The 15,529-nt window shown below is 48.8% G+C and overlaps 1 protein-coding gene across 1 annotated transcript in view; it reads left to right on the forward strand.

Moving 5' to 3' along the window:
• Window positions 1-4,456: 4,456 nt before the first annotated feature.
• Window positions 4,457-15,529, forward strand: part of GPC1 (glypican 1) — an 82,942-nt gene continuing 71,869 nt past the window's right edge. The window contains exon 1 of the mRNA XM_085306087.1: window positions 4,457-4,610. Within this exon, the coding sequence (XP_085162213.1) occupies window positions 4,502-4,610 (109 nt within the window). The 5' untranslated portion in view covers window positions 4,457-4,501. The remainder of the gene's footprint in view (window positions 4,611-15,529) is intronic.

Raw genomic sequence — 15,529 nt, forward strand, 5'->3', positions numbered from 1 at the left:
ACGTCTCTGCTGCCTCCAGGATTGCTTTGCTGCTGCCACAGGTACTCTTGCGTGTAAAAAATACCCCCATGGTCTGAACTATCCATTTTGCCCTCAGTTCCTGCTTCTGGGAGTTGCTAGCCTAGGTGGGATGCAGGTGCAAAGAGAGACAAGACGGGAAGCCCTAGGATGTAGCAGGGAAAGCCAGGGACTCCTTAGTTGCCTGGGGGCCGAACCAGGCATCCCTGCGTTACTGGCAGGAAGGATCTCAGCAAGCTGCTTGGGACGGTCGCTCTCCTTGTCAATATTCCTGGTGCCCACTGGCCCCCGGGATGCTGCAGTGGGGCAGTAGGTGTCCAGGGCTGGGGTGCCCGGCTCGGGAGCAGCCGGCAGGCAGTTTCAGGACAGGAGCCTGCAAGGAGTTGTAGAAGCAGCTGGGGGGGGAGCAGGAAGGGTGCTGCAAACACGAGGGAAGGACCACAATGGGTTATCGCAACCCAAAGTAAACTAACCTCTGGGAGGGAATAATTTGCATTTAGAAACTTTTAACACTGCCAAATAAGCCCAGACTGTCTGCAGACACTGTAACGAGTTCAGTCTCCCCAGCCTGGTGAAAGGAGCCGAGTGCTCTTCTCTCGCTCCTGCGAATTAGCCCCCTGAATTTGAGAGCCCAGATGCACCGCTAACCCAGCCCGGAGGAAGGGTATGTGAAGGACAAAGCGCGCCCGGAGCCGGCCGGCGTGACGCTTGCTTGCCGTCAGCCCCTGCCTGTTCCTCTCCACTCCAGGGCGATTGATCGCGAGCGAGACGCTTGCTGGCGCCCGCTCTGCCCCGGCCCTGCTCCCAAGAGACGGCGGAGCCTCCTGAGCCAGGGCCACGAGGCAAGGCCTCGGGGATTTTAGTTTTCTCTTGGGTAGCTCAGGAGCCCACCCGTCAGGCACCGAAGAGCTGGTTGTCTTGGGGCTGGAGGCAGCGTTGGTCGGAGGCGCTGGGAGCGTATCCGTGACCTCCGAGGAGGTTGGGACCCGGCCTCTGCCTGCGGCCGGTTTTGCTCTGGTAATGCAACGTGTCAGCTGTGTGCAAGGGGAGTTTTTTCTGACGTGGCGATATATGGGAAGAGGTGCGTTGTGTCCTGCAGATTTGCTTCCCGTAAAACACGGCGAGCTCTGCGCAGCTCTCTGCGGACGATCGCCGCCGAGGGAACCTGGACGTATTTACAGCGCGGCTTCGGCAATGACGTAACGGTGAGGCAGCAAACGAACAAACTCGGAAATGCAGGCAAAGCAAGAGTGCCCTATAGAGCATGTTTTGATTTGCAGTCAGTAAAAAGGATTTGCTAATAACAGTCAGCATTTCCAGGGTGGGTCAGGTGAAAACACCGCACAAGCAAACATTCTTGGAGTGCTGTACGACAGCGCTGCACGCGCGGAGTTTGAATTGCAAAGCTAAATGATGAAAACTTTGCTTCCCGCTGAGATAAAATGCTGTGATACTGATAACCATACAGCTGCCTGGAGAGAGCGAAAATGAAGGAATTCAGACTGATCTGAGCTTAAGCATTAAGAGGATATTTCTACAGTCAGTTCACAAATGTGGAAAAATAAGTAATTTTAAGCAATAAATTATGGGTGTAATTTTTTTTCCCTTTGTCTCCATCCCCTCTCTGAAGCCTGGTGGTTGGTGACGATTTGATGCTCTATTAACGCGGAAAGGTGCTGCACCGGTGCTGTTTCCATGGGATGTGCCCTGGGCGTGCGACTGGCGTGGGAGCACGCGGGTTGTCACATCCCATTTTGACCAGCTTGCCCCCCACCTCTTGCAGCCCCACGTTGCTCCGGAGGGAGCCGGCGCTGTGAAGGAGGCCGTCTGGGTGCCCCCTCCCAGTGATCCGCTTACCCCTTTGCGAACACGAGGTGTGCAGCAGTCGCTAGCCAGGCCCCATTTGCTGGCAGCCAGGCAGGAGAGGCAGTTCCCTGAGTCTCCAGGTCCCTCTGCTTCATCTTGGTTTACCAAAATAGGGAGTTTATAAAGGGTTGTTCATAGCACGGGACTTTGCCTGCAAGCCCTTGTGAACAGTGTTCCTGATGACAGCAAAGGCAATGTGCAAGGATGTATACTCCAGTTGAACAGCTGTAAATAGGACTTAAATCCTTGTTAGAAAGCCTGTGGAGACAGAAATCAGACTGCAAAAGCTGGACAAGAAGCAAGTTTTAATTTGCCATGACAGGAAACAAAGCTGTGTCTTGTCAAAAAATTATAGCTCCCTTTTTATGCCTGTCTGTTGCATGGCAGCAATCCTCATGATGACTTTCTCACACAAACGTAGCTTTATAGAAATGAGGCTGGGGAATGAATTGTAAGAACCTAGTTTATGAAAGGAAATGTGAGAGAGAAAGGCTTAGGCAAGCAACATAACTTTCAAACTGCATTTGCTATGGCTGGTGCTGAGTTGCATAGTGTTTGTGTCCTGGCAATCCTACCCAAGTGGGTTCTTCGTCTTACTGGGGGCTGAGTTGCCTTGGGCCGTTGTGCTGTGCCCTCGCGGGAAGCAGAGTCCTGAGGGAGGTGAGAGATGGAGTGGGATGCCCTGCTGCACGTGGCTTTCATCCTAGTCGAGGGATTTGGGAGGCAATGGAGGATGCTCCGTCATCTCTGGCCTTCATGCAAGTTGAGGCTATTGGTAGACATACAGGACATGCCACTGTCCCTGGCCTTTGTCCTAGCTGAAGTTCTGGGGAGGTGGTATAGGACATTCCACCATCCCTGGCCTTCATCCTAGTCAAGAGAGTTAGGAGGTATTGTAGGACACGCTGTTGTCCGTGGCCTTCATCCTCTACCAGGCTTAAGACATGAGGGCCCATGCTGGCTTAGCTCTTCAAGGAGCACAGGGGGATGGTGGCAGGGCCAGAAAGTGACAGTTCCCCTAGGAAAACCTTCCAGAAACAAGATAAGAGCTGCCAAACATGCCAATGTGCGCCATGGCCCTTGCTTTCCAAGGGCAGATCTCGCCCATCACCTTCAGAGCTGCCGGTGATCGCGGACCCAGTGCTAGTGAAGTGCAATCTCATCCTGAATGACTTCTGCTAAAATCCATGAGCTGCAGAGCACTGCTGTCAAACGTGCTCTGAGCAAGACTGCTAATGACGTGCCGTTCACAAAGGTCAGGTTTGTGCCCAGCGTGAAAGGCCCTTGAGCCCGAGGTCCCTTTGAAAAGAGGTCTGCGTGGGAAATAGCTGGAGGCTTTAATGGGAAGCTCTGGTGGAGGACTGTGCAGGCTCAGGATCTGGCAAAGTCAAGACACGCATGATCAAACACGATTTTAAATATATGTTTCAGCTCAGCTGTGATGTTAAGACAACAGTCCTGTAAAATTGCCAGGAAAATTGTTGGCAATCCCAACCAAATTACATTAAGCATGTTAACTTCTTTGTAATTGGTTTACCCTAGCGCGTGCTTGGAACAAGATTTATTTTTTTCTTTAGGAAAAGAAAAACCCTAATGTTTGATTTCATTCAACTGAATTCTTATTGCTGGATAAGGAGAAATCCAGGGTGTATTTGTAGGTGGATGTCTCTTTGGAAGGACTCATAAGAACTTAAGCAATTATTTTCAAAACATTGCTGCCTGGGCCTATACAAATGCTTGCTTTTCCGTGGCAGATTGTGGAGGGGCAAGAGGAGCTCCCAGACTGAAGAATTCTTTAAATTTAACATCTGAGTCCTCTTACTTTTCCTGTCCTTCCATATAGTAAGGGAGTAAGGGGTATATTCAGTGGGTGCCTGTCATCGCAGCATTTTCCTTTTTTTTTTTTTTTCTTTTTGTATAGTCTTGTCTCTTTCTGGGATGTAGTTTTTTATTGAAAAAAAAAGAGTAAATGGAAAGATTTCAAAATGCCTAGGGGGGAACTAGATACCTGGATTCCAGTGGCTTTTCACGTGTCCTTGTGTCCTCTGAAAACTTCGCCCTGCTCTCATTTCTCTGGTTAGAGAAACCTCTTCTCAGGATGGCGATTGCTACTATTTTTTTGGTTTGATTTGCTTTGGTTTTGTCTTTTTTTTGCAAGGTAGTTTCAAACAGCTGATCTAAGAGACGTGCTCAGTCTAATGAGGACAATTAACATGTCATAGAATCAGAGGTTTTCACGTCTGCTGGGAGTGCAGGACAGGCCTGGGGCAGGAGATGCTTCTGTTTCCCCTTTCCTCACCACGCTCAGGGATTTTTGTCTCCCTGGCTTTGTCTTTACCTCCAAGTCAGCAGTGAGAAAATTTCTTTCCACATTCAGACCAACCACTATGTTAAAACAGGATAACCCAAAGTAGCAGCTAGACACATAAAGCCTGATGCAGCTCCAGGTTACTAGGGAAAGGAGGGTAGAATTGGGTTGAGTTGGCACGTCTCTGAGCCGAGTTACATGGGATGAAATTTGTCTTTTTCCTGACCTAGCCATTCAACTCCATTTTCTCTCGTTTTAGGGGAGCACTTGCAAATCTGTCCCCAAGGCTATACCTGCTGCACCAGCGAGATGGAAGAGAACTTTGCAAACAAAAGCCGGAGCGAGTTTGAAGCCATGACGAAGGAGGCAGGTCGCTCGGTGCAGACAATCCTAACAGCTCAGTACAGAAGCTTCGATGGTAAGTCAGACTAGCTCTGTTCAACACCCCTCTCCCCCCCGCTTCACACCTGCAATATCCAAGTGCCATTTGAGCAAGGCAGTTTTTTGCTACACCTTCCTCTGCATCTGGTTCAGTTGTTCGCGTGAAGTGTTGCCCTTCAATAGGAGTTGTCCCTCAGGCTGTTTTTGCAAGAGCAACTCGTTTTACTTTGCGAACTCCATGTCAGTAAAGCCGTTCCAGGAGGTTGGCAGGCAGTCGGATCAACAAATCATGTACCTTGGCACAGGCACAGCTTTTACAAGCATAGCGTAATCAGGTCTTACCACAGCAGCATAACATCTGCAGTAGTGAAGTAAAGCTTGGCACGATGCCTTGAGCTGTAAGCTGAAGAATGTGATAAAGGTGACTGGATAGTCCTCACTAGGCAGGGAAGGTTTAGAAAGGCATGGCTGCTTTTCTTTTCTGTAGAGACTGCACATGGAAGGGAGGTTGGTTCCTGTTAGACACAACTTTCAGCTTTATGCCACTAGCAGAAAGCATTATACAGCAATGAAGGCCCTTAGACTGTGATGCTGGAGATGTTGTGGGCAACTATGTTCTCCAAATTAGAGCATCCCTTCTAAAATGCTAAGCCAAGGGTAAGGATGACTCTCTTAGTTTTATTGTTCCCTGAAGGATCTATTTTGCAGTGCATGCAGCAAGCCTCCAGGTCTGAAGGTCACTGGAAATAAATGGTTTATTGGCAAAATTGAGATGACCTATGATTCAGAAACCATGTCCATTATCAGATTTTGATGAAGGTCAGACATTTAGAATCATGGGCCTCCTACCTTTATCAACAGTCATCGTATGGAGCTATTGTGAGAAGAATAGGAGTTAGGGAAAGAAGCTGTAATAGGCAGAAAGAAGCTGGAAATTTCAAGCAGTTCACAATAGAGCTAAAGAAATAAAGCTGACCTTCAGGAAGCTGATAACCAAGATTAAGTGCTTCTACACTAAATAGAGAGAAAAGGCAACACATCTCTGCAAAGTGCTTTGTAGCTGTGTGGCCAGGGTTGACAGCAGAAAAGGCATTCTTTTAAAAACTCAAAATTAATTTATTTTCACCTGCCTTAAAAAGTGATAACAAAGGTTTTCAAAAGGGCTTTACAATGATGGTTGCTTAGGCTGATATCTGAATGGGACATAGCAGGCACTGAGCAGACGCTGGCCTCTGAAATCCAGCCTCTCGGGGAGGTTAATACAGAACATCCACCAGCCGGGGCACCTGCTGCCTCCGCTGCTGATTGCCACATCTGTCCTGTAAGGGAGTGCAAAACTGGGTGAAAAACTTTGAGGATTATACTGACAAGCAGAAATAACCAAGAGCATGATGTTTTGGTGGATTAATAATAACAAGAATAAAGCAAAATTAAGCAAAAACAAGTATACTGAAGTGATGCTTGTGTTGAAATGTCAGTTAAGGCTGTGATGCCTTTCCTTGTTTTTACCGTATTTTAGAAAAACAAACCCTTATTTCTCTGCGGTACACATCTGAGATTATTTTTTAAGCATCAAACGAGATACATGGTCAATAAGCAAAGTATTACTTTACCAGACCATAATGCACAGATCATTGCTCTTCTGTAGTGACAATGACCTGCGTTGAGGCCGCAAGGCTGGGAGATGTTTCCTGCTCCCATTATAGCTTTTTTAGCTTGCTAAACCACCCTTGCAATCAGCGTAGGGTTTATAATTTATGCAAGATGTGATAAAAAACAGTATTCATCACCCTGTGTCTGAGTTTCAAGCATATATTTACCTACAAGTATATAAGAAAATATTACTTTCTTTAACTACTACATAGCTGGTTTCAAATTGAGGGAGTTCTGCTGATGGGGTGGTGGAGTCACCTCGGCTGCTGAAATGATGCAGCAGAAACCAGCCTGTCTTCTAGCAAATCAGTTTGCAGTTAATAAGGCTTTTTGCAGGTAGTGCTGTTTAAAAAGTCACATCAATAAAAGAGGTTTTAATGTCAGACTGGTAGTTTCTAGTCTTTCTGGCAGTGGATGCAGTTGATTTCCTGCCAGATTTTGTTGGATTTCCTTAGCAGCAGCTTCTCTGACTAGTTGAATAATGGAGAGAGCTTTCATTGCCTTTAGTTTGGAGGTATCCCTAAAGCTCGTGATGGGATGCTGTCCCTTTCTTGAAGGTCCTTCTGTGTTATATTCTGGAAGGTTTTTCCTTTCTGCCTCTCCCTGCCTATATCTGCCCTGCAGCAGAGAGTGCGGATTTGGAGCTACCAATGCACAGCTCATCTGTGTGGGCTCCGGAGGACCGTGCAAGGGCGAGTGCCACTGGATGGGGGTGTCCAACCCCTTCTAGAAGTATTTGCAGCCTGAAAGTCAGATTACTCATTTATTCTCCACTAGCAGATGTGGCATGTTGAATCTGGGGCCTGGAGCCGTGTCTCTCAGCTTCCCCACAGCAGATCTTGCTTTTGTAATCTCACAGCTGATCATGGCAATAGTCTCTGCTTGTAAACTGCCCTGGAGTACTGGCTGGAAAATAGCAAGGCTGCAGCAATCCACTTCTGAAGTGATGTTCACCATGCCAGTGTTCAACATGCTGCTTTGGAGAAGAATTTGTCCTGCAGATTATGATCTGTAAAGCCCTAAATTGTCAAAGAACTGGTTTTCTGAGCTGTATCTCTGTCAAATTATAAGGAGTTGTAATGCGTTTTTTCAGTCTTACTGGCTGCTTTTGTGGCAAACACTTTGAGGCCAAGAGTAGAGCATCCTTCATCTCATACAAAGTATTTTTAGAGAAAGTATGTTTATGTACATGTATGTAGAGCCATGTGTCAAAGTGATAGATGTGGAACAGGATCCTAAGATCTGACTGATCTCCCTGTGTAGCGGAGGACACGTGCCTTCTGGGATGCCCTTCCTCCAGGATCTGCCAATATAAAGTACAGTGTTGCTTATCTCCTTTCTGGATCATTTGTTGTTTTGCTTGAGTTTACTTTAGGATTTGCTGGTGTTAGATTTGAACTACGTGTAGGGACATTAACTCCTGGTAACCTTTGAGTTGACAGGGTAGCGTTTTGCTCTGCAACTGGCTGTTTTTAGCCAGGGAAGAAAAGCACAGCCAGTGAGGGACGAGCACGTGCTTTTGATAAGTCGGTGTTAAGGAGAAGGCTGAGGTCCGAGCGATGGTGTTTCATTCGAAGGATTGCGCACGCGGATTTTCTGTGAACTCTGACGTCGCGTGGCTCCTGTTTGGCACTTTCGGGAGCAGGGGACAGGTCTGTCGGTGCCCGGCTTCGGACCACCAGGATGGCTGAGGCTCCCTTTGGTCCGAGCTCATCTGCCGGGAAATCCCACGTAGCCCAGGCTTCAAAAGGCAAACGTGAGCAGCAGAAATGACACCGCGGCCAGTCTTGGAGGGAGCAGGGACCCTCTCTGAGACTGGCAGTAAAGGTTGTTTTAAAGATGTTATACTTGCTGCAGAGCTTTTAATTGCAGGACGTGCTTGTTTCCAAGCGGGTGCCGTCGCCGCAGGAGGGAAGCTTCCAGGGTCGGACGCTGTAAAACGCGGTGCGTTGACTCGGAGCTCGGGCACGGGCCGGCGCTGCCTGCTGCTCCCTCTGCCGGCTGCAGAGCCGGAGCTGACCGGGAAAGGGCTTTGCTCCAGCGCACTGCGCCGGGAGGAGGCTGCCGCCCGGCCCGGCCCGGCCCGGCCCGGCTGGCGAGCGGGCGGCTGGGCTGGGGCTGCGAGCGGGAGCCCCAGGAGCGAGGACGGCTCGGCGGCCTCGACGAAAGGCGCGCTGTTCCGAGGCTCGCCCCGGCCGGCCGCCCGCGCTCTCCTCTCCTCTCCCCTCCGTGCCCAGCGAATCGCTTCCTAACGCTACCGAAACGTCGTGCCAGTCGGGCCTCTGCAGCCGTCGTGGTGCCCTTGGCCGGCGCTGCCCAGCGACTGCTGACCTTCAGCCAGCAGGTCTCTCTTTGCAGAACTGTTTTGTGTTTTTAAGGGAACATCAACAAGTAGAACGAAAAATTTCTGCTTTTACTCCATACCACACAGTCTGAAAGCTGTATGTGTAGCTGTCGTAATTTCTGTGGTTTTTAAGCTGTAGCAATCAAATGTTAATTATAATTTATGTATTTTATAGGTGGTTGCCCATTGGAAAGCTGATGTCATCTAAAAGCTCTCATAATTTTAAATGTGCATAGCTGGAAATCACATATGTTAACACACATGCAGATAATTAACATTACATGAGAGTAGATTTTAGACAATTACGTATTTCTTGTGAAGATGAGTCATTGTTTTAAATGTTACGAGGTGGGAACATCCTAAAAGCTGTCCAAATTTTAGAGATTTCTAGAGACTTCCTATTTAAAACTCAGCCCAATATGTCTTTGTAGAAGGAACCAACTTATTTAACCTGTAATACATAAAAGTATTCAGCCCCAACAAGGATAGTTTTGGTAGAGTGGCATAGGTAAGTATTCAAAATGTGTGTGTTTATGTATACTATAGACATTAAGCAAGTCCTGGTTACAAAACTATTGGAGTAAGCCCAGCAGGCTTAAACTTGGACTACAGAATCAAAACCTGAATCTGAATTTTGGAAATGTTTTCTGATGATAATAATACAAGCCAAACCCTGCAGGCCTGAAGTTTTAAGGTGTCTGAGTTGTGTGGCCCATGCACCAGAAGTTGTGTCCTGAAAGAAGCAGGACTGCTCTGCGCAGAAAAATAGGCCACCTGGAACTCCAGGTCTTGCATCTTCAGATGTGTGACCCCTGGCACGACAGGGCCAGACTTGTCTTGTCCTGCTACCACAATTTCAGCGGTGAGTGTCTCATGGAGACAGCTTGAAGCTCAGGCTGAGATAATCCCGTGGGACTTGGGTTGGTTTCTGTCAGATGCCTTCTAAAAAATAGTGTGTGTATATGTGGATAGTGGAGAGGAATCTTCCATGGTCATGTCTTAAAATAGAAGCAATGCTGCTGGCTTTTGAAATAACTGCCTTTCGTCTCACGCATTGTGGAAAGGAGTCCGCGTAGAGTGGTGGGTTGAAGCAGGGAAGATGGCACCATTTCTTTGAGCATCACCGGTGCCGTGGCTGCAGGTAGGCTAAGTGCACTAAGTGCAGAGAGCATGAGGTGCTCTGTGGAGGTCGTGGGCTGCTTAAAAGCTGTGGTGGTTTGAGAAAGAGTCCCTGTGAGATCAGGGTCTGTGAAGCTGGGTAACACCAGGCTGTGTGGGTGCTTCTTGTACCTTCATCAGTACCGGTCAGCACGCCTTCGGGTCAGGGAGGAGTGTGACCAGCAGAGCTCGTCCCTCTGCACCCAGCCACGCCGAGCAGCTCCCGTGGGATTGATGGTTCGCTGGGACGGGGTGGGTGCCGGTCCAGGTGCATTCCTGCGCTCGGGGCAAGGTTCGTTCCCGGTAGGGCGCTGCCGCAGGGCAGCGACTGTGAGACTCACCTGCGGCCCTTCCAGCACCTGGAGTTTTCTTGCCCCATACAACCACGTCTCTTCACATTGAGTCTGCAAGCTGCCGCCGTGTGCCGCAGGGTGTATCGCGGTGCGTGCAACGCTTCACTTAACAGATGGCATAGGCGCACTGTTCTCTTTTGTAAACAGAAAAAACAAAACAAAACAGCGGTGCTGCCTGGGATGAGAGCACAGCAGCAGGGGGCTTCCTGCGGGGCTTTACAGACCCTGGAGAGGTGAGGTCCTTCATCCCTGCGTTTAGGTGGAAAAGGTAGATCAGGCGTCTCAGTTTCAACAGCTGTCACTATTTTGTCGTAGGGAAAAAAGCCTCTTCGTCTCCGAAGGGCGCAGACAGCAGTGTAACGTACATCTGTTTGGGGACATAAAAGAAAGCACCGGCTCTCCTGAGATGCTGCGTGACACAGGCATATTTTGCAAGAAATTGGTGATGGCAGTCATTGTGGAAAAAAGTGTTGGCAGAGTTTATTTTTAAAATTCAGGAATCAATGCATGAAACCTTGAAACCCTCTGATTTCACAGAAGAGGCAGTCGATCAGCCAAGCTTTTATTGCCAGTGTTGGATGTGGCCATCGGTGATTGAAGAAGCGTTATATGGGCTGAGGGTTTAGTCAGCTGGCCGGATGGAGGTCAAAGCAATGAAAGGGGAGATGAACAGCTGAGAAGTTTCAGCATGGCTCTTCAGAAGAGCCTGTTTTGTGGACCCATTTACACTCAACCGTATTCCGGTTAAAGTTAACTCATTCCGCATGAAGCAGTTCCCACTGTTCAGCGCTCTGATACTTGGTGTTCCTCACAAGAGGAAAATAGTTCCTGGGCAGCTGTTTTTGCAAAGAAATGTAGGAGCTCTGCATGAACCCTTGCGAGGGCAATTCCCCCCCAGCTCAGTGTTTGCCGGGAATGGGGCCTCTGCTCCTACACAGCCCCTGGGGCAGCGTGGGAGCATCGAGGCCTCCAAGGCGAGGTTCTGGCACAGGCAGTAAGCTTGAAAATACATAACTAAAATACGTGGCATGTCCTGACACAGCAGGCTGCGTTGTTTTCTGTGTTTCAGGGTATCTCTTCTCATTCGAGCTGATAGAAGTACTTTGCTCTCTCTAATGAGAAATGCTTTCAGCAAGCTGTTGATTCTGCTTTATTATTGATTACCGTTGAGATAGCACACCAAGATGCTTGTTACTGCCAGGCAGCGCAGGGCATGCTACTCGTCTGAGACCCAGCTGTAGTCCGAGGAGTTTGTATTTAAAAGGTTTGTAGTGAGTGCTCTGTGGAGGGAAGCGATTTGCGCGAGGTCATGCGATGCTAGACGTGGAAATAACAGCCTGCGTCCCTTGGCTTTGGTTAAGCTGCAGGAGTGCCGGGAGCCCTGCCAGCCCCTAACTTGCAGTGATCCTGTTCTGGTAGGACAGCCTGCTCAGTAACGGGGGCCCAGTGCAATTAGCAGGGTTGGGTGGCTTTGAAGGAGTGCAAAGCAGCCTGGTGGTGCCGGTGGGAGCCTGAAGGCGCCCTGTACTTACGAAACCAGGCTGGGAGTGGATAACCCCTCTCTGAGGTAGAAAGAGCCTGAAGGCCTTCGCCAAGCATTTCGTCTTCATGTGTAGCGGCTGCTTACAGACGCTTCACTTCTCCTGCCCCCCTTTCCGTTTCCCATTTATCCTTTCAAACCAGCACAGCTTCTTACATTTAAAAGTACAGTTAACATGGTATAATCTGTGCAAAGCTTTTTCCAGTACCTCACTTCCTTTCCAGGTTATGTCAAATATTATTCTGATTCTGTTTCTTACATTCGCTGAAGTTTAGCCATATTAGAGGAAAAAATCCCTCATTTTACCCAGCAACTTCAGAAGACACTTGGGAGTATAATTCATTTTCATTAAACCCACGGAGTTAGCCAAGATGCCAGTTTCTTCCCCTGTGTAAAGGCAAATAGAAATCTGTAACGCAGCTTTCACAGGATCTCATTCTGCAAAACATGATGCCAGCATCAAGTGCTTTGATTAGGTGGAGCAATGGTTAGGATACGCTAAAAAACTTGGAGTAAATGTAAATGTGACAGCTAGAGTTTTGGTAGAGGTAGGGTAAAGATTTCCCCTTAGGAATGATGCTTGTAATCTGCTGCTGCTGCAGCAGGATCCATCCTTTGCAGAGCGTGGCGGGGCCGGCGTGTTGGGGAGGTCAGCCGGCAGCCACAGCGTTCCTCGTGCAGCCCACCAGCAGGAGGGTGACTTACCTGCAAGCGCTGCTCGGAAAGCAGTAGAGGCTGCAGCCGTTAGGAGAGAAAAGAAATAATAAGGGTTTGTTTTTTCCTCTGAAGCACCTTGAATTGATTATGTTAGCTTTCTTTTTGCACGTAATCCTGGCAGCGTTGTCTGCATTTGTCAGGACCGTCCGTCCAAGAGGGATGCACGTGCTTCAGCCTTGATTGCTACACCTGCTGCTTGAAACAGCAGCCGCAGTCGTCTTCCTCGGCTCAACCTATGAGAGCTGCCAAATGAGAGTCTGAACCAAAATTAAACATAATAGGAAAAATGGCCATAAAGAAAGCCATGAAAATTGCTCAAATGTTTGTTCTTTCACAAAGAATGAAGGCTGTGATTTTTTTTCAGAGGAGTACAGAGAGTCAAGAGCATGGATCCATGGAAATTTGGTGGCTCAGAGATGTTGATTATTGGAGGGAATATATGCGTGTGTGTGTGCCCATCTCAGCTGAAAACGGGGCATGCCCCAATTTCAGGAATTACCGTATTCCCTATAGCTGTTACTGGAGAGGAATATTTTAGAATATTCCTATGTCAGGAGGTAACAAAGCTGTTAATCTGGCTTGGAAACACCACAGATATCTAGTTAAATATGAATATTACATTATGGTCTCCAGCTCTTAAAACATAGAGATCCAAGTGAAGGAGAATCACATACAGAAAAAATGAACAGCTTCACTGAATCACAGGAAGGCTGAGGCTGGAAGGGACCTCTGGAGATCATCCAGTCCAAACCCCCTTGCTCAAGCCAGGTCACCTAGAGCATGTCAGACGGGATCACGTCCAGGTGGGTTTTGAATATCCCCAGAGAAGGAGACTCCACAGCCTCTCTGGGCAACCTGTTCCAGTGCGGTGTCACTCCCACAGGAAATACTCTTCCTTACATTCGGATGGAACTTCCCATGTTTTGGTTTGTCCTGCCACTTGGCACCACTGAAAGAATTCAGCCCCATCCCCCTGACAGCCTCCCTTCAGATATTTGTAGACATTGGTAAGATCCTCTCTCAGTCTTCTCCAAATATTCACTGTGAATATTTGAGGCTTTAATCTTTTGCTTTCCATTTCTACTAGTGTTTTGCCAGTAGTGCGTGAGTGCATTAATAAGCATCACAGTGATATCTGTCGCTGCTCTGCGATATTCCAAGCTGCACAACAGTAATAATAATTAAAAAATCTTCTCTCCTCTCTCCACCTCCCCCCCCAAAAAAAGCCCAAATAGAGATGGTGCTGTTGGTTCATCAAGGCTCTGGGCAGCCACGTTTGCTGTGACGCGTAGCGTGAGTATCGGTCTGGATGCAGCCTTTACAGCACTGGAGATACCGGAGCTGCTTGCTACCGCGGTTCACTTCTAAAATGCAAACCCTGTTTTAATGCTGCTGAAAATGGATAAGCGGGCCCGCGAGGACTAATGAATGCCAACGAACGTGTTGTGCTGCAGCACGCAGTAAACTTGACCCACGGGAAGCGGCTAGGGCTTGCCTCTTGAGAGCAGCATTTCTCCTCTGCTTTTGGGGGCAACTGAAGCAGCGTTTGGGACACCATGGGGCGCAGGGAGCTTTGCGCTGGCCCCTCGCTGTGTCGTGGTCCGGCACTTCACATAAGGACCTCTGTATGTGATTGCCTCCTTTTTGTTGTTCCCTAAAAGGGAGAGAAAGTGGCATATATTTAGGCAAGAAGAGCTTTAGAGAAGCTTAGAGTAAATGTGTGTTGCCAGTGAAATTGTATTTTTGTACTTCACACCTCTCAGGTGAACTGATGCAGACTCAACTGGTACCTAAAAACTACTTTGCTTTTCCCATAGCTGCCTTTAAGCGGTGATGAGCATTTCTGTTGGAGAAAAAGTGCTTTTTTGCTTTTTTTTTTTTAAAGCACAGACTCAGAGAGTCTTCAGTTGATTAGCAGAGGTCCTATGTAGGATGGCGGTTTCATTACCAAGAATTTAAGTGAGCTATAAATGTGTTTTATGTCCTCGCCCAAGTTCAGAGTACCATGAAATATAATTAAAAGATTCTGGGCCCCGCTCGCGTCAGGAGAGCGGAGGAAATAAACACTCGACCTTTCGCACCTTTGGTCACCAGTAAGCAATCGCTCTCTGTGCTTCCTGCCTACATTAGTTACTGTTTTGGCTTAAATACGGGGGGAAAGGGCCTACCGAGAACGCTGAATGGACCTGCGGGGCTCAATAGTTGCTTAGTCTCGAATTTTATTTCCCTGGAAGGTGCAGCGGTAAACGCCAGGCTGTTAAGAAGCTAGCAATTACCTTTAGTTTTACGGGACAGCTTTGGATACGGACGTGAGAAAGGTTTTGGACCCTCTGTCGCTTTGCTCTCAGAAATAAAAGGAAATAACAAAAGCGCTGATCAGGAGACGTGGTGCGGCTGAAGCACAGCTTGTCGGAAGCAGCCCCGCTGCGCTCCCGGCCGCGGCGAACGCGGCGCGGGTACCGCACTGCAGGGGCAGCGGCCCACGCCGGGCGTCCCCGGAGAAGCTCACGCTCCAAAGAGCCCTCTGCATCGAAACAAGCCGAGTCGGGACGCCGAGTACAGTGAAGTTACTGTACCCACCCGAGGTGGGCGCGCGCGGTCAAAGCCCACCTGGCTCTGGCGCAGCTGGAAGGACCGAGCCTGCGCCGGCAGCAACGCACGGTCCCTCCTGCAGACAGGGCGGAGGATTTTGCTGCTCTGCAGACTCTGAGTTTGCAGAGTAGGAAAATTTTCCATGGGAGGTGACCGTGCTTTGCAAAACGGGGTAGCGTAATGCCAGGCGCATACAGAACTAGCCTGTAAGCAGCAACGCTCGTGCACCTTCGGCTCAGGCTCTTTAGAGGCGTTTTGCTAAGCACGGGGGAGGGAAAGGCCCTGGCAGAGAGCAGACGGGAGGAAATAGCAGTGGTCATGTTCAGAGAGCCACGGCATAGACTGGGGTGCAGGGACAAAGAGAGAAAAGCAGTATTTACTGCAACCATCAGAAGCCCATTTAATGGAATTAGGGGTAATATACAGAAGTTTGTCAGCAGGCAGGGTCTGCATTTGGGCTTTTTCCATTCAAAGAAAGTATGCCGACTGATTTTCCTTAAAGGGACTAAAAAGGCTGGAATCTGCGCCGTCATAAACCTCGCGGGTCTCTCTCGGGCAGCGCCCGTCGAAGGGACGGGCGTTGCGGCGGCGGCGCCCGT

The sequence above is a fragment of the Rhea americana genome, unplaced genomic scaffold, assembly GCF_003343005.1.
Source record: "Rhea americana isolate MKP2758 unplaced genomic scaffold, rheAme1 scaffold_231, whole genome shotgun sequence".
In the NCBI taxonomy this organism is placed as follows: Eukaryota; Metazoa; Chordata; class Aves; order Rheiformes; family Rheidae; genus Rhea; species Rhea americana.